General features: G+C 40.9%; 1 protein-coding gene and 1 long non-coding RNA gene across 2 annotated transcripts in view; both read right to left on the reverse strand.

Moving 5' to 3' along the window:
* Positions 1 to 245: 245 nt before the first annotated feature.
* On the reverse strand, positions 246 to 23,122 carry CD274 (CD274 molecule). The gene is made up of 7 exons (XM_019463729.2): positions 23,026 to 23,122; positions 18,396 to 18,451; positions 17,181 to 17,522; positions 8,636 to 8,923; positions 6,379 to 6,489; positions 4,607 to 4,666; positions 246 to 3,190 (listed from the first exon to the last, which is right to left on the reverse strand). The coding sequence occupies exons 2-7, from the start codon at positions 18,445 to 18,447 to the stop codon at positions 3,168 to 3,170; spliced, it is 876 nt and encodes a 291-aa protein (XP_019319274.1). The 5' UTR covers positions 18,448 to 18,451; positions 23,026 to 23,122; the 3' UTR covers positions 246 to 3,167.
* The window catches only part of LOC128778546 (uncharacterized), a 77,056-nt gene continuing 76,060 nt past the window's right edge, over positions 23,123 to 24,118 (reverse strand). Inside the window, exon 3 of the long non-coding RNA XR_008424114.1 lies at positions 23,123 to 23,233. This is a non-coding gene — a long non-coding RNA (uncharacterized LOC128778546). The remainder of the gene's footprint in view (positions 23,234 to 24,118) is intronic.

Consider the following 24,118-nt stretch of genomic DNA (forward strand, 5'->3'; position numbering starts at 1 on the left):
GTATTGTCCTAAAAGAAGCTATCGAGTAAGAGAGAATGAAAACTTTCAATACATCCTTTTTAAACAAATAATTCTCTTGATCGATTTCATCACACTTAACTCAAGAGTATGCAACATAAATGGCAGCTATGAAAAAAATTACTAGGAAGGTAGCTGCAGATATTCTAAGCAACTTTTCCCACCAGGATATTAAACTGGACGTGGTTTTCTAAAACCTAGAAAACAAGAAAATGGACAGGCTGGTGCACCGAGGAACAAAATAAATATTTTATTAAATTAATGCAGGTGTAAATAATGACAATTAAAACGCAGAACTAAGTATCCTCTCTGCCTATGTCTTTTACAGTGAAACACAAGACAAAGATATAAAGTGCCTTACAAATCTAACACCACAAGAAGGCATTAACATTTAGGAATGGAGTGAACAGACTGTCCTCCAACTCAGCCAGAACCCTCTCTTGTACCTCACACAGAGGATACAGTCACGCAAACAACGGATGCTGTACAAATGAACGTGTACAAAAAGAGAACAGAAGGAGTTCTGTTCTGTTGGAGATTCTGTTTCTTCAGCCTTGACATGTGGCAAAGCAAAGGTTTTCCTTGTTGATAACACAGGTAGATGGCGAAGACAGAAGGAATACGCTGGGGCCTCCAGAGAGGGCATGTAAATTCAAAGTTCTGAAAAGCAGTATCTTGGATCTTTGTAGTGATGAGAACTGGTAGGACTCAAGGGTTCAGGCACAGCCCTTTTCAAGGGTTCAGGCTCACCTTTTCTAGCACAGGTGAGAGGCCAAGTACAGTACTGGAATTTCAAAAAAACAAAAACAAAACAAAAAACAAAACACAATAAAACCCACTCATGTAGTTTTGCAACTGCAACATCAAAGTCTAGTTTATACTCAAGAGAAAACAGAGAGGAAAAAACAAGTTCCACACATGATTTGGTCGTAGAGAATTAGTATTAAAGTCAGCCCTTAGGACTAGGTTGACCCCGTGTACCCTGGAGAACCCAAGGGTTTCACTTTGAGAAACACAACAGAAACCAAATCCAAACTCAGTCACAGAGCACTCAACAAATGCTGTTGTCTAAATGTGGATGAAGTAATATTTAGGATGTACTAAGTCTTAGAAAAGATACTAACAGGCTATGGAAGAAGCAAAGAAGCAAAGAAGACATGACGCCTGGCCTCTGGGAACTTCACATTGGTTCCAGCCGCTACATGAGGAATAATATATTCAATAAAAATAGCAAAGTGCACAGCAGGTGAATAGTGTGTTACCACTTACGTGAAAAAGAGAAAGAAATAAAAGACATACTTTTCATACATATTTCTACATATATTCAGAGATGGTCTTTAGAAGACCACATAAATAAAAGGCAGGGATGGTTGCTTCTGCAAAGGAAAACTCGACGGCGAGAATGGAATGAAGACTTTTTAATGTCTTCTCTTAGACCTGAATTCTGAATCACGGAAAGAGAGGAATTCAGAATTCAACAGCACTTAAGTAAAAAGAAAGAACTGCTAAAAATAATACCAACACGACATATATCGACATCAGACTGCAGGGCAAAGGTAAGTAAATCAGAGGTAAATACAATGAGAGAAAAGGGATTCAAGAGTTATCGTCCACAATTTTTAAAAATGCTGACTTCTCCTCATAAACTAAAATCACTTGGATTATGAAAATGTATTTTCAGCTTCTGAGGAACACACTGACTGGCATCCCTCCTTTTGGAGGCTTTTCCAGACTCTCCACACCGTCGCGGTCCTCCGGTACCTTATACTGTGACGCTGCACTAAGTTGTAATAATATATTCTCTGACCCATCACTCCTCCATGCCACGAGCTCCTTGAGGAGAGCTACTCTGTCCTCTTCAGTCACGGCCCGGCAAAGTGCTGGACGTGCAAGGGCACTTCCTAAATGTCTCTGCTGAATGAATGAATTGCTTAAAGCAAAACACAGCCCTCAACTGTCTTCTAAAGGGCCAGTGAGTGACAGCTGTGGAAATCTCAGGTGTGATATTTACTGGCTCGGGCCAGTTACTTTATCCCTCCTCTCCCTCCACCGTGAAATGGGGGTAGCAACGGTGCCTACCACAATACAGTTGTCACAAGCATTACGTGACATTGTGTGTGAGGATGCCACATGGCTGTAATGCTGAGAGGTAAAATGGAACAGACACTGCAGTAACATACCTCGCCTTAAGGTGTGAGAGGAAGAGTTTTCATGTCAACCAAAGTACTGGGGGGCTAAATAAGCTAATATCCTATACAAACCATCAGTCTGTTCTCTATGCTTCCTACGTCCTGGTAGCTGTGGTGGATACCAAGCACTTTATAAATACTACACGCCTTGGGGCACCTGGGTGGCTCAGTCAGTTAGGTGTCCGACTTCGGCTGAGGTCATGACCTCATGGTTCATGGGTTCCAGCCCTGAGATGCGTTCTGTGCTGACAGCTCGGAGCCTGGAGCCCGCTTCGGATTCTGTGTCTCCCCCTCTCTCTGCCCCACCCCTGCTCACCCACTGTCTCTCTCTCTCTCTCTCTCTCTCTCTCTCTCAAAAATAAAGAAACATTACCAAAAAATTTAAAAACACTACACATCTTATTGAACACACCCAAGTCACTAAGCAGTTTAGTTCCGTGGCAAAATTTTAACTTCCACCATAGTATTCCTTCAAAAGAAATCACTCACAACCACACTCACATGACAAGACTCCACACACTCAAAATAAATAGAAATAACATACTTAAATATTGCTGCAACACTGGGGCTCTCAATAACACAGACGACAAATAGAGATGCTGGTGAAGCCAACGGGCACTTCTGTAGGAACTGACCACTAAATCAGGGAATCTCAACTTGTTTTCCTAGGATGAGCGACGGACAATTTGGAAGTGTCCTCTCTCTTTCTCGGGTGCCCGTAAGTCTGAGGCCCCAGTCATGCTGAGGCCACAGGGTTTCCTGGCAGGTGACCCCTGCTTACACCTTGCTTTGTTCTCCTCTTCTCTCCTGGCTTCCACTTTTCAGTGCTTGGGCCTCTCACATCCGACATCGTCTGCAGTTCGCCTGGCCCTCCGCATTCCTCTGGTCATGCTTACCCCTGACGAGCCCAAACCACAGGCTGAGAATCCCTGCTTTAAGATCAGGAATTTCAATGCTGGATTACGTCTCCTCAAATTGTAGATCTGGAGAGTGATCATGAGAAACATAACTCATGGTTGCTAGATGATATAATAAATTTGCAGTAAGAGAAAGAGGCAAATTATGTTTATGTCCAGTTACCTCTGCAGCATAAAGGGTGATCAACCTAGGTTTGTCCTAGTTTTAAAACTGAGAGTCCATGTCCTGAAAAACCCCTTAATTCTGGGCAAATGGAGAGAGATGGCTGGTCACCCTAAGATGCTCCTAACGTTCACTGGTTTTACAAAACAACTGAGTGGGATGGACAGCATAATGAGACCTGCCTGGGCTTATCCAAACTAATTAGATTCCTTTAAATTTGGGTTTGTCATGAAGTTTCATTTCTATCTGAATTAGAAAGAATTCGAGGGGTGCCTAGGTGGCTCAGACAGTTAAGCATTAGACTTTGGCTCAGGTCATGATCTCGTGATTCATGGGTTCGAGTTCTGCATCGGGATCTGTGATAACAGCTCAGAGCCTGGAGCCTGCTTTGGATTCTGTGTCTCCCTCTCTCTGCCCCTCCTCCACTCGCACTCTGTCTCTGTCTCTCTCCCTCTCAAAAATAAACATTAAAAAAAATTTTTTTTAGAAAGAATTAGAAATCTTAATATAACTTTCTTCTTAGTTCGGGGGTGCCTGGGTGGCTCAGTTGGTTAAGCTTCCAACTCTTGATTCTGGCTCAGGTCATGATCTCAAGGTTCATGAGCTTGAGCCTGGGCTCTGGGCTACAGTGTAGAGCCTGCTAGGATTCTCTCTCTCAAAATAAATAAAATAAACTTGAAAAAAATAAACCTTTCTTCTTAGTTCAATCAGCTGGGTGAGGTCTTTCTACCTTTTGTCAATGCAGACATCTGTGGTGAAATGAATGTTAGTGGACAGGTTAAGAGTAAGGATCAATGGTCAGGCTAGCGGGCTCCAAAGCCTGATTTTTGTCAGGTATGTGTTCTTGGGCAATTTACATGATCTTCTTAACCCTATGTTTTCTCTACTATAAAATGGGGAATATTCCAGTATTTATCTCTTTGATTTTGTGGGGGAGAGATTAAATAAGGAACTGCCTATGCAGTTAACACAGTGACTGCTACTCAAGTTCTCTATCATCTATCCATCTGTCATCCACCCACCTAACTCAACTTGGTCCCCCCTTTTGCAGGGAGGTGTTAGGATCCAGAGCAATAAAAATTTAGCAGAGAGAAGTTACGTCCTCCTGCCATCCCCAAAGCTGTGGACCAGGGCTGTTCCTCAGTCTCCTGGCTGACAGTGAGAGGAGGCCCCTTATCGCAGGTGGAGGTAAGGAGGAGCCCGTCGCTCTAACAGCCAGCATTCTTTACAGCAAGGGGAGATTATAGCTGATGGCTTTCTTCTTGTTAACTTTTTGTTTCTTTTTCCTTCAGCTTCCTCACCCCTGCTAATATTCTTACCATTTTGTTTCTTTGAGTTCATATCTGTGGTGTCACATTTTTCCACATCCATCGTTCGCACTTCAAAAAAAAAAAAAAGAAAACAACAAATCATATTTATCCCCATATAACATAACTCTACATCCCATGCAGTGACTCAAGTTTAAATTCCAGGTTCTTAGGAAACATTTTTAATCCCCTAGGAAATCTGGTAGACTTCCAAATTTATTCCATGGGTTCCAACCCCTGAGGTCAATTCAACAGTTTAGGGCATATTCTTTTGCTGCTAGATTTTCTTTCTTTCTTTTTTTTTTTTTAAGTTTGTTTGTTTGTTTGTTTGTTTGTTTGTTTTAGTTGTCATCTCTATGCCCAGTGTGAGGCTCAAACTCACAGCACTGAGATCAAGAGTCATATTCTCTCCTGACTGAGCCAGCCAGGTGCCCTGCTCCGAGATTTTTTTTTAGCAGTGTATACTTTTATTCTCCATCCTTCCCTCAGAGATGGACCATATTCCAAGGTATTTTATTATACACTAGTTTTCTAGTCATTCCTAATGCCAAAAATTATTTTTCATGGGGAAATATTCAAAATGCAAGGTGGCAATAGTCACTTCCTTGGACAAATCAACTCCATTTCAGGGTCATCATATCATTGAAACTTCATCCTTACATTCTGGCTCATTGTCTCAGTTCTGTTAAATACGTATTCTTTAGAAACAGCTGACCTCCACTTAATTACACCACTTTCCCGTATCCACTCACCCTATTAGGGGTTGTGGGGAATTTCTCAACCACCATTGGAATTCCCTTCCATCCTCCACTTCCCTATTTGACCTCAGATAATTCTACACACAGATCATCATTGGATCCCCTGATATACTTCTCAAAGTATTGGGGAAATGTCTACTTTGAATCATCTTAAAATGGGAGGAAATTATTTGAATAGATTCAATTTCCTGGATTCTAATTGTTCCCATGGGCAAATAGAGAAACACATGCAAATTATTTCAAAAACTATATAGCACCCTCAGCCAGAAATCTTATAAAATACTCTATGGTAGGAGTATCACAGCTCTACAGGAAAAACTATCTTTATTCCTCAGGGTGCCCAGAAACCAACTCAATACAGCAGTACAACTAATGCAAGACTTAAATTCAACCGAAACCGGCAGGTATTTTAGCTTTTCCTCTCCTACTCTAAGTCTGTGGTTATTTGCATGATGGAAAGAAATTGTATGACGCGTGGTCTTCTTCACCCTGTGTACACACCCATTCTCCCGCCCTCACCCCCATACACACGCTCTTCACCCCGCAATCCTGCTCGGCCTCACTGCCATCTCTACTCAACAGCGGAATGTCTTTGGGACACGCTGCAAAGGCAAATCAGGTTTCCCTGCAGCCGTGATCCAACTGTCACCCCCTTGGAAATGCTACTTCAAGGGCTCACTGCCATCCTCAATGTAAGCAATGGTGCAGAACAGCGAAAGGAGCAGGACTGGAGTGACGCATGACACACAGGTTCACACGCTAGCACAGCTAAGACCTACTTTGCATAACTGAAAGCTGGCCTTAGAAGTGAATGCTAATAGAAAGGCAGCATTTTATAAATCACTGTTTCCTAGTGGGGCCACCACTAACATTTGGGGCGGGAGGGCCCCCTGCTACATGGGACTATCCTGCACATTACACAAGACTTAGCAGCCCTGGCTCTGCCTATAAGAGCCACTGTGGCAACAACAGCACCCCATACGCTTGCCCATATGCCCGGCGCCCCAACTGCAATAAAAGATATACCGTCTTGTTTCTTCAGACAGAAAGTGACAGCCGGGACCACGACAAGAAACAACAGGATGGCTCCCAGAATCATGAAGTGAGTCCTCTCATTTGCTGGAGCCAGAAATGGTTCTGAAAAACAAAAGAGAAAGAGAAACTGAAGATAACATTTTGACGGGAAGGGGTCGAGAGAGTAACTATCCTTGAGGTTTAATTCAGATCAGCTTGAGGTGGCCAAAAGTGCCAGGCCAGCGAGTGGCCAGAACGGCGAGATGCCTTCGACATGAGAATGGGAACAGCACGGAAAAGAGAAAGAAGCCCAGGCTTTGGACAGACGGGCCTGGAGTTCAATTCTGCTGCCACTCCCTAGCTTTGAGGTCTCAGGCAAATCCTTTAACCGGCCCACAAAATGGAAATGATAATAAATTTATTGCGAGGCTAGCGTTTGTGAAGTGCTCACCACAGCAGCTCAGTACCACGTGGGAGCCTTATTATTCTCCTCGCATTCTTTAATGCAGAAGCCAATGGCTTGCTGTACGTGGTGGAGATGGAACATGAAGGCCACCTGGTCCTGGCAGAGAGCTCCTGCCTCCCCGTACACGTGGCCGCCACTAAAGGCCTTTTCAGGCTACCTTTTATTTCTCAGTTTGAACATCTCGGGCCATCCAATCACTCATACCTGTCACCAATCTGTCTGGGGTTCCGTGCAGGAGGAAAAGGGGTTCCCTCAGCACATGATGCTCAGATACTGCTAATTCCCACCTCCTAACCATTAGTCATGATCCCTGACGGCCTAATTCAAGCTTTAAAACCACACAGTGGTCAACCTTTCTTTAAGAGCTTACAGTTTACAACCTGTTTATATCTATTTTATTTCAATCTCAAAGTTAAGTTGAGTTAGGCATGTAAGATATTAAAATAAAATCGCAGGTTATAGATGAGGAAACAAACACCAGCAATTAGGCGAGTTACTGTAAGCCTTCCCACAAATAAGCTGTCATAAAACAACTTTTAAATGGCAGGAGCCCATGAGAGCAGCCCCTACCAAAGTGACTCATAACCCAGTAAGAGCATCTCTTTAAGTTTCTAAACTTTTTTTGCTCTTTTCATTCACAGGACCAATCCAGTATTATTTACCTTTTCCTATTGTTTGACCTTTCCACCTAATTTCTTAGTTTTTTTTTTTTTAAGTTTATTTATTTAATTTGACAGAGAGAGAGAGAAAGAGCACACACAAACTGGGGAAGGCAGGGTAGAGAGAGGGAGAGAGAATCCCAAGGAGGCTCCACAATACCAGTGCAGAGCCCAAGTGGGGCTCGAACTCACAAATCATGAGGTCATGACCTGAGCCAAAACCAAGAGCCAGACGCTTAACCGACTGAGCCACCCAGGCACCCCTCTTAGTTGTTTTTTCTTAAGTAACTGAAGCTTTACTGATAACATCTAGTAGAAGAGGGGGCGTTGAGAAGTGCTTCTCAGAACACCTCTGGGGTTACATTAACATCGTACTCTCCTGTCTCTCTCTAAAGGTCTGAGCCTCTCACCAGACTCTGTATCCCACCTTACTCACTTCTGTAGGGTAGTAAGGAAAACAATAACGGAGTCTGCGCAGGCAAGAGTCTCAAATCCCTCTCACATGCTGTAGCTTATTTACCCCTAGGATAACCCTGCCTGACAGGTTATTGCTGTAGAGGGAGCGTGACACATGCAGAAATTGAGTCTCTTATGTCTTAAGTGCTCAGCAGACTGCTTTGAGTTGGAATGTCATAGACTATATCTGGGGTTGGGGGACAGATGGGGAGAAATGACCTGTACCATTTAGAATAGGATAGATTTCCATTTGCTTGCTACCGGAGAAACCCTGGAAAGAAAGGAGCAGCTCTGATGTGCTCAGATCTGGACTCCTGAAACCCTGCCTGTGTTGAGTCTTCCTTTCAGATACTCCCCCAGACTCTCTCAGCCATAAGAGCATTTCCTACATGGAATGGGGTTGCCTTATCTGTTTAACTTTTCCTTTTCCTGGAGAGCCTGAATGGTGTCTTACTTTTCTATGAACCCCTGATACCTGGAACATAGGGCGTATTCAATAATATTTGCTGAATGCTTATTAAATAGCAATAGGACTCAGATGAGTGGAGGTGAGGAAGCATTTTTTAAATACAGGGTAATACATGCATTCATCTATTTAACACATGAATGCCTACAGTGAACACGCATCGTGCTAGAGGCCAGGGGACAGCAGTAGGCACATTTTAGTTGAGACATTTCAGAATATTACCTGGGATGACCAACTCAGCAGTACTGTTTCCCTCGGGACTTGATCTTTGAAGAAAAGTGCAGTAGAAAATCTCGTTAGCCGTTGTGTTGATTCTCAGCGTGCTGGTCACATTGAAAAGCTTTGTCTCCATGTTGGAAACAGAGATGATGGTTTTGCCATTCAGGACTTGATGGGTACTGTTTGTCCAGATGACTTCAGCGGTCGGGTAACCCTCAGCCTGACACATTAGTTCATGTTCAGAGGTGACAGGATCCACAGAAATTCTTTGGTTGATTTTTCGATATGGGGCTAGGTCATGAGCAGAAAGAAGGCAGGGCTTTTATTTAGGACAAAACTATGTATGTAGCTTGATGCTGTCTACATTAGAAAAAGTATCAATTCTGGCTGGTTCTCAGAGAAATAAGCTTAATGTTCAAACGTCTCAGCAGTGGGGAACCCGTTAGTTCTGTTTCAACTCTTTTTTAAAATTTTTTTAACATTTATTTATTTTTGAGAGAGAGACAGAGAGACAAAGTGTGAGTGGGGGAAGGGCAGAGAGAAAGGGAGACTCAGGATCTGAAGCAGGCTCCAGGCTCCGAGCTGTCAGCACAGAGCCCAATACGGGGTTTGAACCCATGAACTGTGAGACCGTGACCTGAGCTGGAGTTGGATGTTTAATCGACTGAGCCACCCAGGCGCCCCTCCTTCAACTCTTCTATTCACAACTGGGCTAAGTTTGAACTTACAGGAACAACTACCTTGCCATAAAAATCATATTGCTTTTATTTAGACTTCAAGTAAATGTACAGGTTAATTTAAAGAGAAATGTCTTCCTGAAACCAATAGTCTTTCTATCCAAATATAAAGTATGTCTGTCCATTTACTCAAGTCTTTGTATGTTTCTCAGGAAAGCTTTATAATTTTTACAAAGGGCCAAACCATTTCTTCTTAAATTTATTCCTGGATATTTTCTTTTTGTTGCCATAAATCTATCTCCATAACATTGAACCTCTTCAGCTGGGCAGCACAGTTTTCTTAGACTTTATTTAATAAACAGAAAATCTGATTTTCATGTGTCACTCACCTTTTTTTTTTTTACTATTTTTCTTCTTCTTCTTTTCTAAATATACTTTATTGTCAAGTTAGCTAACATACAGTGTATACAATGTGCTCTTGGCTTTGGAAGTAGATTCCCATGATTCATTGCTTACATACAACACCCAGTGCTCATCCCAACAAGTGCCCTCCTCAATGCCTGTCACCCATTTCCCCTCCCCCTTCCCCCTATCGACCCTCAATTTGTTCTCTGTATTTAAGAGTCTCTTATAGTTTGCTTCCCTCTGTTTGAAACTATTTTTCCCCCTTCCCTTCCCCCATGGTCCTCTATTAAGTTTCTCAAATTCCACATATGAGTGAAAACATATGATATCTGTCTTTCTCTACCTGATTTATTTCACTTAGCATAATATTCACTTTTTCAACTGTAGGTCAAGGATCAGAAATTAGGTATGAAAAAGAGCATGATATCATTATAAAAACTGCTATGTGTTCCTGATAACACTTTTTAAAGGTTAAATTTATTTTTTATACTAAAGTAGTTTCAGATTTACAGAAAGATTTACACCAAAGATAGTGCAGAGTCCCTACATACCTATCACCCAGTTCCCCCACTGCTGACATCTTACATTTGTCATAACTAAGGAGCCAATGTTAGTACATTATTATTAACTAAACTTCACACTTTGTTATATTTAACTAGTTTTTCCCTACGGTCCTTTTTCTATTCTAGGATCTCATCCAGAATTCCATATTATGGTACTTACTTTTTTGAACATTTTTATGCTATTCTTTATTTTATTTATTTTTAAAATCTATTTATTTGAGAGAGAGAGAGAGAGAGAGAGAGAGAGAGAGAGAGAGAAAGGGAGAATCCCAAGCAGGCTCTGCACTGTCAGCACAGAGCCCCACGTGGGGCTCAAACTCATGAACCATGAGATCATGACCTGAGCTGAAACCAAGAGTTCTATGCCTTAACTGACTAAGCTACCCAGGCGCCACTATGCTGGCTATTTTAATAAATCATTTAAATAATTATTACACTCAAGATATAAAGTTTAAATTTTAGATCATCAATTAAAATTTAGCTCATCAGTTTAGGACCCTTTTAGGATTAAGATACCATGTGTACTGACTATTCTAGTAGATTGTTTAGTCTATTTACATCACCTAAGACCTTTATTCATGTTTTTTCATTACAAGCATGGTAACGAGCCATTATTATGCTGGTAATCTTTATTTTACTTCCAATGCTTCAGTGAAATCACTAGCGGTTCACCCAGAGCCTTAACTTTCCATTCCTTTACTAAAGGCCTAACAATGGCTTTATGATAAGATATATTCACAGAAATTTGATACAAAACAACCAGAAACAAAACTGAAATAATGATGTGATGTTTTTGTGCTCTTAATGAAACCACAAATAGAAACACTGGAAATCAACATAATGACAATTTCAAAACACATAAAGAATGGTTCTCATGAGTACTTGGGCCCTCAACATTGTATCTGTTATGTTCAAGAATTCTTTAAGAAAAATAAATCCACTGGGGCACCTGGGTGGCTCGGTTCTTGATTTTTGGCTTGGGTCATGATTTCAGGGTCATGAGACTGAGTCCCACGTCAAGCTCCGCAGTGGGCGTGGAGTCTGCTTAACATGGTCTCTCTCCCTCTACCCCACACACTGCTCTTGCATGCGCTCTCTCTCTCTCTCTCAAAATAATAAATAAATCAATCAATCCACTGATTATATACCTCCTGCAATAATATTACCGTAACAGGTTCTAGTTCACATAGCACAGAGCTTGATCTCTGGACAATTTCAGTTTCAAGAGTAAAATCACAGATAACAGTAAAGGATTAGAGGTAAAAAGTTTGCTTTTTTACTCTTCTACTATAATTTTTAATGGAATAATAAAGGAGAATGTTGCTTCATGCTAAGAAAATGTATAAATGTGGTATACCTCTAAGTGCCCAATAAATGAGTGCATTGGTTCTACTCATGGTTAGATATCCACGGTATCAGTCTCTAAAGTAGGGCACATGTATTTGGGTATAAAAAGAAAATATGAGAACTTCCACTTATACATATTTTTATCATAATAATTAAGAGATAATCTAAGCTTAAAGCTTTGCTAATTGATACTGGGGCTTGCTTCATATGCCACATGAGGGTCATATGGGAAGAGGGAGGTTTTACAACACCAAAGGGAGAATAGTGACTCATTTGGGGCTTATTATAGATTATCTAATTTTAAGTAGACTGAACCTGCTTACAAAATGAACAACTAATTAAAAGTTTCTCCGCAGAGAAACTGAAGATGGAAGATAATACTAAGAATTCAAGCACAAACCACAAGGAAGTGGCAGGAATGACACTTTATGAAGTTAAAAGAGTAAATGCCTAATTGGACCTGACAAGGTGATGGTTTGAAAAACCTAAAGACTGTAGATAATGCTGCTATAAATACTGGGATACCCGTATACCTTTGAATTAGTATTTTTGTATCCTTTGGGTAAATACCTAGTAGTGCAATTGCTGGAGCATAGGGTAGTTCTATTTTTAACTTTTTGAGGAACCTCCATACTGTTTCCTACAATAGCCAAATTATGGAAATAGCCCATATGTCTATCGAGTGATGAATGGGTAAAGAAGATACGGCATATATATACACACAACACACTACACACACACACACACACACACACACACACACACACACCAGAATATTACTTAACCATAAAAAAATAATGAAATATTGCCATTTTCAATGACATGGATGGAGCTAGAGAGTATTATGCTAAGTGAAACAAGATGGTGAAAGACAAATACCATGATTTCACTGGTATGTGGGATTTAAGAAACAAAAAAAATGAGCATAAAGAAAAGGAGAGAAGCAAACCAAGAAACAGACTCTTAACCTATAGAGAACACACTGATGGTTACCAGAGGGGACGTGAGGGGAGGTGGGTGGAGGGATGGGTGAAATAGGTGATGGGGATTAAGGAGGGCACTTGTTGTGATGAGCACCTAATGTTGGATGTTAAGTGTTCAATCACTAAATTGTACACCTGAAACTGAAAAAAACCCTCAAGATTGTCAAGACCATCCACTTTGTTAACAATGAACTTCACCTTGAAGTATTAGCTAATGATAGTGAATCATCATAATTAGCGAGGCATTAAAAATACGGTATGTTAAATTTTTATTCCATCCTTTAAAATTTTCTATTTTTGTACATATTTTTAATGTTTGTTTTTGAGAGAGAGGCAGAAAGAATGTGAGCAGGGGAAGGGCAGAGAGAGGAAGACACAGAATCTGAAGCAGGCTCCAGGCTCCCAGATGTCAGCACAGAGCCCTAGGTGGGGTTCAAAGCCATGAACCCTGAGGTCATGACCTGAGCCGAAGTTGGATGCTTAACTGACTGAGCCACCCCAGAGCCCCCTATTTTTGTACATTTATGGAATGCACAATGCAGTAGGTTGAACCATATGAAATTAGCGATGTTCAACTTCTTTTACCTTTTAAAAAAGTCAATTTCTTATGCTATGTCCTTTATATTAGCACAAGTACATCCTTTATAACTGCACACACATATTAGCTAATCTACTTTATTGATGGGTAGGTTACCAAAAACATTTACAGACTACTGGTTTACTAGATATAGAGCACACATGTGCTAATCCAGTGGTCATATCAAGACCAAGAAAAGTTCACAGTAGTTTTGAAGTCAATATACAATTCCATATATGCCCTGGAGGGATAAATACAAGGGGTAAAACCTGGTCATTAAGGACAGAGACTTAAGAGCTAGATTACCTGAGTTCAGAACCTGGCTTTACCACCTAATAGCTGAACTTGGGTAAATTACTTAATTTCTTTAGACCTCAGTTTCTTAAAAATATTTTTTTCAATGTTTTATTTACTTTTGACACAGACAGAGACAGACTGCAAGCAGCAGAGAGGCAGAGACAGAGGGAGACACAGGACTCAAAGCAGGCTCCAGGTTCCGAGCTGTCAGCACAGAGCCTGACGCAGGGCTCGAACTCACGAACCGTGAGATCATGACCTGAGCTGAAGTCAGACGCTAAACCAACTGAGCCCCCCCAGGTGCCCCGGAGCTCAGTTTCTTTATTCATAAAATGAGAATCACACCATACCCATCACTGAATCCAAGATGGCATCTATTGAAAGACACACTTAGATTGCAGAGATAGTCGAATGTGAAAACATGCATCCTCCTACCCCATGATGGACCTCCTACCCCATAGAGTCATTTGAGGGTTAAGTGAGTTAATATAGGAAAAGTGCTTAGGACAGGGCCTGGGATGCAATAGCTACTACATACGTGTCAGTTACTACTAGGACAGCTACTAGAGCTGCTGCCGCTCCTCTCCTTACTACCTCTATTTAAGTGTCCTCAGACAGTCTTCTTCAGAAAGTACTGACAATTCCTCATGAACAGACTCAGAAATAAATTTTCACATATTCAAACTTGTTCATGTTTCAAAAAGGTTAGGCTTATCCTATTTGAGGAAATACTTCATTCATTCAATAAATATATTTTTTATGTTCTTTTCATGTTTGTTTGTTTGTTTGGAGAGAGAGAGAGAGAATACGAATGAATGTGTGCATGCACAAGAGAGCCAGGCAGGGCCAGAGAGAGGCAGAGAGAACCTCAAGCAGGCTCCATGCTATTAGCACAGAGCCCACCGTGGGGCTCGATCTCATGAACCAGGAGATCGTGACCTGAGATGAAATCAAGAGTCAGATGCTTAACAAACTAAGCCACCCAGGCACCCCATTCAACAAATATTGTGTGTGTGTGTGTGTGTGTGTGTGTGTGTTCTTGTCACACTCTTCTTGTATGCCAAGTCCTAGGGATAAAACAGTGATTAAACAAACCAAAATCTCTGCCTTTGTGCGAAATATATTCAAGAAAGAGGAGAGAGATAACAAACAGAACAGGCACATTTATATGATGTGTTAGATGGGGATAAGTATGTTCTGTGATACATTAGATGGGGAGGAACACTACAGAGAACACCTAAATGGGGATGGCTGGTGAATCTGGGGGGAGAAATGCGGTTGGTGGGGAATGACAACATGAATCCTTGGTTTGTATGAACAAATGAGCTTTATCAGGGTAACTATATAGTAATTGAGTTCATCTAAAACTAAACTCTTACACATTTCAGTTTTGAAATGCTTCCCCTTTAAAATCCCAGGGTGAGTAAACTCTCTGTGGGAAAGCTGCTGTTAACTCAGGTCGACAGTGATGGGGAAAGGAACCTGACAGCATTACTGTGAAATCATTTGCATATGGAGATGACTCAGGAATTCTAACCTGCTTGAGTTGTGAAGCTCATGAAAGAGGACATTTCCACGAATGACTCTGCCTCAGTGCATGTGAAGCTTGGTGGCTGGCTTGCTGTCAAGTGTAGTTCAACTCAACACCCAAGACCACTGTGTACAGATGACAAGAGGGATGGGACTAGGGTGCCAAAGTTAGTAATTTATAATACAAAATGGAATGGTCAAAACAAATCAGGGTGCCTGGGTGGCTCAGTCAATTGAGCATCAGACTCTTGATTTCAGTTCAGGTCATGATCTCACAGTTCGTGGGATTAAGCCCTGTGTTGGGCTCTGTGTTGACAGCATGGAACCTGTTTGGGATTCTTTCTCTCTCTCAAAAATAAATAAATAAACTTTAAAAAACAAAAATAAATCAGACCCTCAAACCTGGATGTTCATCTGCTTTGTTCCATTAGGAACCCCTCCTTGGAAAAACCATCAAGGCTATAAGGTTTTCTATTATGTTGAACCATAGCAAAGGAAGTCACAGATCAACAAGGGACATTACAGAGCCTAGAGGACCTAAAAGAACACTCACACTCGCTACAGGACAACTGTTCCACTCTCTGCATACCCCCTAATGGCTGATGAGAGACCCTCTTTTCTGGAAGCAGAAATTTATACCCTATACTTCCTTCTACCTGACCACAGGGTTTTGCTCTTTTTCTCCAACCTAGATCCAGCCATGCTGGCCATTCGTGGGGCTAAGTCTTGATAATTTCTTCAATGCCATGAAACAGTTAGTGCCTGATATTTGCTGACAGACTGAAGGAAAGTTGAAAATCCCAACCTGGGATCTCACCGGCTTGCTGTTCTGGGGAAGTATATGGTAAAATATAATGAAAATTAGATCTACTTCCCAAGACAAGTGACATCTTCTTGACAACAGTAGTACTAATTGATCCAGAATCAGAAACTCAGTAATGTGCCAGAAAATAGATGCATTTCTCCGAATTCCTACAAAATTTTGATTTTGAGTTTATAATAATCAGTTATCCCTTTATGATAAATATAAACTTTTTCTACTTATAAAATTGATCTTCCAATGGAAGGTGGGTAAACCAGGAATGGAAAGAGCAAGTAGGGTAATGATTAGATTCTGGTCACATACTAAAAGATCATCATGTAAACAAAAAAGGCAGGCAGATAATCTCAAAACTATGACTAGAGAGAACAGATTTCAGCTTAGTATCAGATAATAATTTCAATAAGCCTATGGACAGGATGTTGCTGTGGAAAGCATGTGAGCAAAAGATCCCTTAGGGGAGATTTCTGTTCTTTGGGACTTTGGATTAGCTTCTCTTACTTGGGATCCTTTCATGTTTCAATTCTGTGAATCTAAACAGTGAAAGCAGTAGGGGTCAAGTAAGGTGTTGAAGGTGTTTTCCTTTTCTTAGCTAGTGGCAATGCAAAACTTTGAACCTAAGTGACCTGATGACGTATCTGTGGGTCAGTACCCAGGAATTTGACATTCACAGTTCCTCTGCAACACTCCAAGATAACAGTGGTACATATTTTCAAGATGAATATATGCCCAATGAGCCTAGTTTACACTGTCTCTGAAGAATAGTTTCCTTTGTATTCGGTAGGATTATTTTTTGCCTACATAGACTGACTTCAAGTCTTTCTGAATGTAAACCTTATAGTGGGGTTTGTTTTTAACATATTAATTGGGACTTGACACAGAGAGGCATAAAGGAAGGAAAATGATGGCAGGCTTCATAAAATTTTAAGAAATTATAGTGGAATAAAAAAATTCCTGGAGGGACACATGAACAGTGGTTGCCATCTTTGTGTGCCATGGAAAATGGCAGTGAATGGAGGAAGGGCACTTTTGTAATTCATTTTACTCCCCTCCATAGTATCTGAATTATTTGCAAATACATATATTACTTTCACAATAATAAAAAAGTAAATACTAGAAATTTATATTTAGGAGAACTGAAAAAGGGCCCTGCCATGTTTGGCTCTAGATTCCTGGGGGCTGTTGAATAGGAAGTGTTCCCAGAATGCTCCCTGATGAGTGTGTGAAGGAATGAATGAACAGACTGACACCATGGATATCGAGGTCCACTTGCAAGAAGGAAATGTTCCCAGCACCAGGACACGGTTTTCATCAAGACTGGGCCCTCTTCACCTGGGGACTACTCTTACCATGAACTTTCAAAGTAATCCGCTTATAGTCAGCACCGCCATAGCCAATCAAGCAGCAGTAAACCCCGGCATCCTCCAGGGTCACGTTTGTGATCTGAAGCGCGGCCTTCCCCAGGAAGAGCTGGTCCTTCAACAGCTGGGCCCTCTGACTGTAGCTTCTGTGCTGAACTTTCAGGTCTTCCTTCCCTTTCACAAACTGAATGATTTTCTTATCCTCCATTTCCCAGTAGACGATCAGTGAAACCAGGTCTAATTGTTCTTCTACGGGGAATCTGCACTCCATTGTCACATTGCTGCCGTACTCTACCACATACAGGTCCTTGGACACTGTGATCGTAAACGCTGAAGAGAAAGATGATCAGTCTTCAGAAGATGGGAAACTCCTCAAAAAATGTGCAGACTGACGCAGGGTTTACACTTTATCTGGTCACTTATGTGATCATTATGTTCAAGGACTTACTTCCCTAAAATACATATTTTATCTAGTGGCTTTGGAGCACACTTTGGAACCCTAAATCTCATCCATGAGTCAGAATAGTAAAATCCACTAAACAAGTTGCTGTCCCCAAATCATAAAACTATATTACTGTAGAAATATGACATGGTGATGGTGTACTTATAACCAGGAATACTTGGTTTCATACGGATACCCCCATAATGTCCTTTGGTTGGATACCTATTTACCTTCTAGACAGTCTGAATGATAGATTCCAACAGTCCTCTTTCCTTACTGTCCTAAACTCTTGACCAGCTGTCCAGCCAGAGGTACATGGGTATGGAGATTTAGGGAGGGTCTCAGGAGGATGCCAGTACTGTGTTACCCTGACACTTTCAACGTATACTATAATTCTTCTGTAGAATATACTCACTGGGAAAAGCAGGTTGCAGAGGAAGGTGGATATAACGATCCTGTTCTTGTTTAAAATAAATGAATAAAAGTACGTACACAGACCATTTCCCCAGATATTTTCAGGAATTATCCCTGGGAAATGGATAATGGGTAATAGACAAATAGCTAATGGATAAGTTTTCTTTCTTTCAGTTTGACCATATTCCCTGTATCTTTGGCCAATGAAATGGGTTTATGAAACAAAGAAGGAAAAACAGAATGTTCTCTAAAAAAAAATGACATCCATTTAAAATAATTATTTTAGTTTTTAACTTATGGTAAAATATTTCAAATATAGAACCTAATGAAACGATCTGGTGTCTTACCTTTCAGCAAATGACAGTAGGCCATGAATGCAAAGACACTAAATATCCTCATTTTTCTGGAGTGACCGAATTATGGAAAACACAAAAAGAAAAATGCTTTATTCAACGATGACAGGTCTTGGCAGTTCTCACTGAGTCTTCTGATAACCAGACAATGCCTGATTCATAAATGTGGAAGTGCAATAGGGAATTTAGAAGTTTAATACCTTTACTTAATATCCCACAGTCATATAAAGCCAAATGGAAAAAAGTTACTATGATGAGAATCTTTATTATTATTTTTTTGTTTCAGAAGTAGAATTCAGTGACTCATCACTTACATATGACGCCCAATGCTCATCCCAACAAGTGCCCTCCTTAATGCCCATCACCCATTTAGCCCATCCCCCCACCCAACATCCCTCCAGCAGCCCTGTTTGTTCTCTGTGTTTAAGAGTTTCTTATGGTTTGTCCCATTCTCTCTTTTTATCTTATTTTTCCTTCCCTTCCCAGAATCTTTAAATGTAATTACAAGGTCTGAAAATAACTTATACTAGAACTCAAAAGACGCCAAGGAGAAAATACTACACTAAACCCTCTCAACTATTTCATGTTTTTTCTGCAGTGGAACATATCTGGAAATCCAAACCTGCTCTGTGAAAAATTTCAAGGGAGTCTGACTTCCACACCTCCCACCTTTTAACTCTTTTTTTCCCCCTTCATGGCACCTGAATATTTTCATTCTACCCTTAACTACTCAAGCCTTCCATAGCACTATCCCAACCACGCCACCTCTCTCCCAGGGGCCATCCTTCTAAATCTCCTCTTCTGTCCTTCACTTATTCCAAATTATAAATCCTATTCTCTCAATAAAATTGATTCTACAAGTAGCAGGAGTCAGAAGGAGAAACAGTAGGCTCCAACCAATTCATACTAAGATGTTAATAACTCACAGTCACTCTTTCTATTCTTTATTAACACATTCTCCCTCTTGTATTATACATGTATTTACACACTTTGAGAAGTCAGTTTTCCCTCTTAAGGTCTCTTTGACCTCTTGTATACATACAAAAACTCACAACTGATCAATTAATCTATGCTACACATATATAAGACAGAAGATTTAGGCTAATACACAAATAGCTCCTAAAAATCAAAAAGAAAACTGCATACAACTCAACAGAAAATGAGCAAAAAGTTCTAGCATACAGGTCAGAGAATAAGAAGTACAAATGACATATACACACAGGAAAGAATGTTTAATCTCAACAGTTTTTAAAAAAGTATAGTTTACATTAGGTACTATTTTTCACTTATCAACCTAGCCAAAATTATAAAGATTCCTAATATTTAGTGTTTGTAAGAAATGAACAAATGGGTTTTCTCACTAATGGTAGGAATGTGAAATTATACAGCCTTTTTGGGATGGCAATTTGGTAATGCCCATTAAAATTTTAAATGTATATATGATATATGAGCTCTCACCTCCTCTCCTAGAAATATATCCTACAAGAACACCTACATAAACAATACATGTAAACCGGTGATACTACTAACACTAGCCCCAAACTGGGGAATACTCCAGAAAGCCTAAAGGGTTAAATAAATTTTGTTATAGTCATACAATGTAATACCATTAAGGATAGAATTGTAGTGACTTTGCAAAGCTGTAGAACATAATTTGCAGAGCAGTATATGTAGCAGAAATCTACTGTAGTGAAAACAAAGAAAAATCTGTGTGTGTGTGTGTGTGTGTGTGTGTGTGTGTGTGTGTGTGTGTTTAGACATAGGAAATACCCAGAAAAATCCATACCAACACGCTGATGGTGATTATCTCTAGGAGTGAAATCAAAGGGATGATAAGCAGGTTTTCACCTTTTTATAATTTTTAAAAGAAAGAATGAGAGAAAAAGAAAAAAAAAGTAGATGATCTTACTAATGATTTCTTTGGTGTTTCTGTGTGCACATTTTCAAATAAATGGATATGTTTCCCTTTAGTTATCAGAAAAACATAAAAATGAATTTAGTGAAGCATTTCATCCTGCCAACCCGCAGAATGTTTGTGAGGCAGAGTAGCAGAAGGGACAGAACCCTGGAACCTCAAGCATCAGAGTTGAGGGAGAATAATGATATTTATTTTCCTGTTTTTTTGTTCATTATTAGAATAATATAAACACATTGAAGAAAACGAGAAAAGAAGGGAAAGATCACCCACTATTCCATTACTTTAACCTGGGAAACAAATGCTAATGCCAGGATGTATTTTTGGTGTCCAAGTGCAGTGGGGTGGGGGTGAGGATTGCTGGTCTCCAAGAATGCTGTCTTTGAGCATCCCACAAAGCACAGGACAGCCACCACAGCAGAGCAGTGTCTAGGCCAAGCTGTCAACAGTGCTAAGACTGAGAAACCATTATGAGCATTCTAGCAAATATTTTACCTCTAGTCCTTTCCCCTATGAATTTTTTTAAAAACAATTATAACCTTATCCTACATTTAACACTCATTTTTTTTCATTTAGTATTACAATACAAACATTTTCCATTTTACTGAATGATATTCGTTAAGTATCTTACTGTTTCCATAATGGTTACTTCCCCTATAGTTAGGCATAAGATTGTTTAAAAATATCATACATATTTGTGTATACAGCAAATATCTGGGAAGTGCCTACTGTGTGCTCAGCCCCATGCTAGGTCCTAGGATAGACTTTCCCCAAGTGGAATTGTTGATCGAGGACAAAGAACATTCTGGGACACCTGGCTGGCTCAGTCGGTTAAGTGTCCAACTTCTGATTTTGACTCAAGTCATTATCTCATCGTTCATGAGTTTGAACCCCACATCAGGCTCTGCACTGATGGTGTGGAGCCTGCCTGGGATTCCCTCTGGAACATCAGGGCAGCTGGTCTAAGAGAACACTGACATCTTCCTCAAGTAAGAAACTATGATGGTATATCTGGATTCCCTGACAAGAGCATTCAAAGAGCAAGGAAATTTGAACTAGGAAAGAAATGATGGTTCATTCTGGATGGGGAAGCAGGTTTGTCCCTGGGGAACTCAGTATAATCCTTTGGAACTGATGCTACCCCCTCCATCTCCCAAGGGTAGCCAGGGTAGGAGGAAAAGATGGAAAAGAATTCAAGCTTCCTTTCTCAATAAGTAGGAGTAAGCAGTGTCTTGATATGTTTGGTTTAGAGTTTCCTTTGACTTTTACCTGATGTAAATGAACTATAATTTGATTTAAAAAAAATTTTTTTTCCTGGAGTTTGACAATGTAACTACAAAATGAAAATCCACCCCATCAATAGATCAAGAGAGTTGACCTATTAAACCCAGCTAAACCCTGCGCCCAACTCCCTTCCCTCGGTCACCCTGAGACCCTCTTCTATGATTCCCAGGTGACTTCAAATCCCAGCAGTACTTCTGTGGCTTCCTGTAAGACTACACTCTAACTACTGTCCTGTAACCTCTGCCTACTCTCTTCCACCAAAAAAGGCTAATTTTTTCTTTAGACTATCATAGACCTTAAAAACTGCTGGCAACTTCAATGGAAAGTGGCACTATCCTGAAGGTGATTTTTCAATTTGCCTCAAAAGGTGGCTCAGTGGGTTGAGCCTCTGACTCTTGATTTCGGCTCAGATCATGCTTTCATGGTTGGTGGAAATCAAGACACATGTCAGGCTCTGCGCTAATGGTGCGGAGCCTGCTTGGGATTCTCTCTCTCTGCCCCTACTCCACCCCCCAAATAAAATAAACATTAAAAACATTAAAAACTTAAAAAAAGGGCTTTAAAATATTCAGGCTCTTTGCCTAAGTAGTTAAACTTACAAGAGTTTGCCTGAAGGAAATAATCAGCAATATCCCAGAGATTTACATTCAAAGATGTTCACTGAATGGCTAAGATACTTAAAACACTGTAAATAATCTTTATGTCCAGAATGGGATATTAATTTTGCCTGGTTACCCAGTAACATGGGATGCAGCCACTAAAAAAACTGTATCTACATGTACACACATATATACATACACATATACACATACATACTATGAGTATGTGTGGGTACATATATCACATTTTAGAAGACTGTTTAATCCACAGAAAATCATACAAGGTATTTCTTAGATGCAAACAAGGTGAAACAATGTGTTATAAGACAAAGACCATGATCAGTGTGTCCAAAGGCTCCATTTGGAGCCTGCAGGTCTCCTGCAGGTCCTCAGCGCAGGCAGCGCGAAGAACTCCTATTGAGGTTTCCTGGATCTTACAGTAGGAGGGGATCCTTAGGAGATGCTGCAGGTGTACGACGAGGATGGACGAGGACCCAGGTGTCCGACCTCCAGCCTAGGAATTTCCCCCTAGACTCTGCTACCTAAGTCAGGACCATATTCAGGAACGCGCGGAAACTTATACTTACAAAACTGACATGAAGCAAAACTGAATCCCACCTGGCGAAAGGCTAAACGTTTTAGCTTTTCCTATTAACCTATGCAGCTGATCTGCTCTATTGCCCCATCCAACCAGCAACGCTTTCCCACGTCCGCCTCCCCTCTCCATTCCAAAGGTCTAAAGAGCATTTTTTTAAAGCGCCAACCCCAACCGGGACAGCTAGCGAATCCCGCGGTGGGCACCCCATGAGGGAAGGACGCTCCCTACCTGCAGGCGGGGAGACTGGCGGCGCCTCCGCACGCGGTGGCCCCGGAGCTGCTGCAGCAGCAGGCGGCGCGGGTTCTCGCGCTAATGAGCTGGCGGGGCGGGGCTCCGCCCCACCCGGCCGCAGCCCCGCCCCTGAGACGCCGGCGGGCCCTTAGTCCTTGATCCGTTTTCTAGGCTGGGCTCGTAGTGGGGAGTTAGCGGTTGCGTTCTAGGAGAAAAAGTTGAAACCGAAAGCGAAAGTAGAGGCCCGGGTTCTTGTAAATCAGCTGTTAAAGAGAAAAGCTTCCGCATTAAAGCAATCTAATAATTCCGACCTATTCTTTTAAAACAGAGGTTGAAAAAATAAAACAGAGGTTGAAAACAAACTGACGTCTGAGCTGATTACAAAGACTTCAGACGGCTTTTATTTTAGGAATCCAGACACCTGACGTTCTGCCCATCAGGTCCCCCCCCCCCCCAACCCCCACAGCCTTCTGATAAAAGCTTTTCACAAGACGAGGGTACATCTTGTCGTAGCTGGATGTAATTCCACAATACATACGAAGTAAAATGTCAAGCCCATATGGCTTTGGTTTTTATTCTAGAAAGTACGGGTGTGTGTAATAGGAAATATACTTTTAATACGTGAATTTTGAGGACTTCCTCAAAGTTCCTCGACATAATGAAACTTAGGTTGCTTTGACATGAAAAGAACTTCCCATCACCAGTTACATCTTTTAAGAATGCTCTCGATCCCTGCTGTCTTGCCATCCTTGGGGGTTCAGGTTAGGTTAGCACATTCTAGGCGAAGATTAGGAAAACCCTCCAGACCGATGGAGGAGACTAGCTAAAAACCATGTGAGTCACACAGAGGGTGATGGCATAATTTACTTAAGCGTTCCCCATTGCTGGACTTGTAGGTGCTTCCCTCTCTTCCTCCTTCCTTCTTCCCTCCCTTCTCGTCTCTGTCTCCCTCTCTTTGTAGTTTTAAATTGGTAACCTGAACTCTTCATTGTTTTGACTTTCCTGCTTATTAATTTCAACTGCAATTCAAAATACTGCATAACGGATGAATATCAAGTTGTCCATTGTCTTGGTTATGGCATTTGCTTCC

Source organism: Panthera pardus, unplaced genomic scaffold (assembly GCF_024362965.1).
Source record: "Panthera pardus isolate Hobbes unplaced genomic scaffold, ASM2436296v1 HiC_scaffold_20, whole genome shotgun sequence".
Lineage (NCBI taxonomy): Eukaryota > Metazoa > Chordata > Mammalia > Carnivora > Felidae > Panthera > Panthera pardus.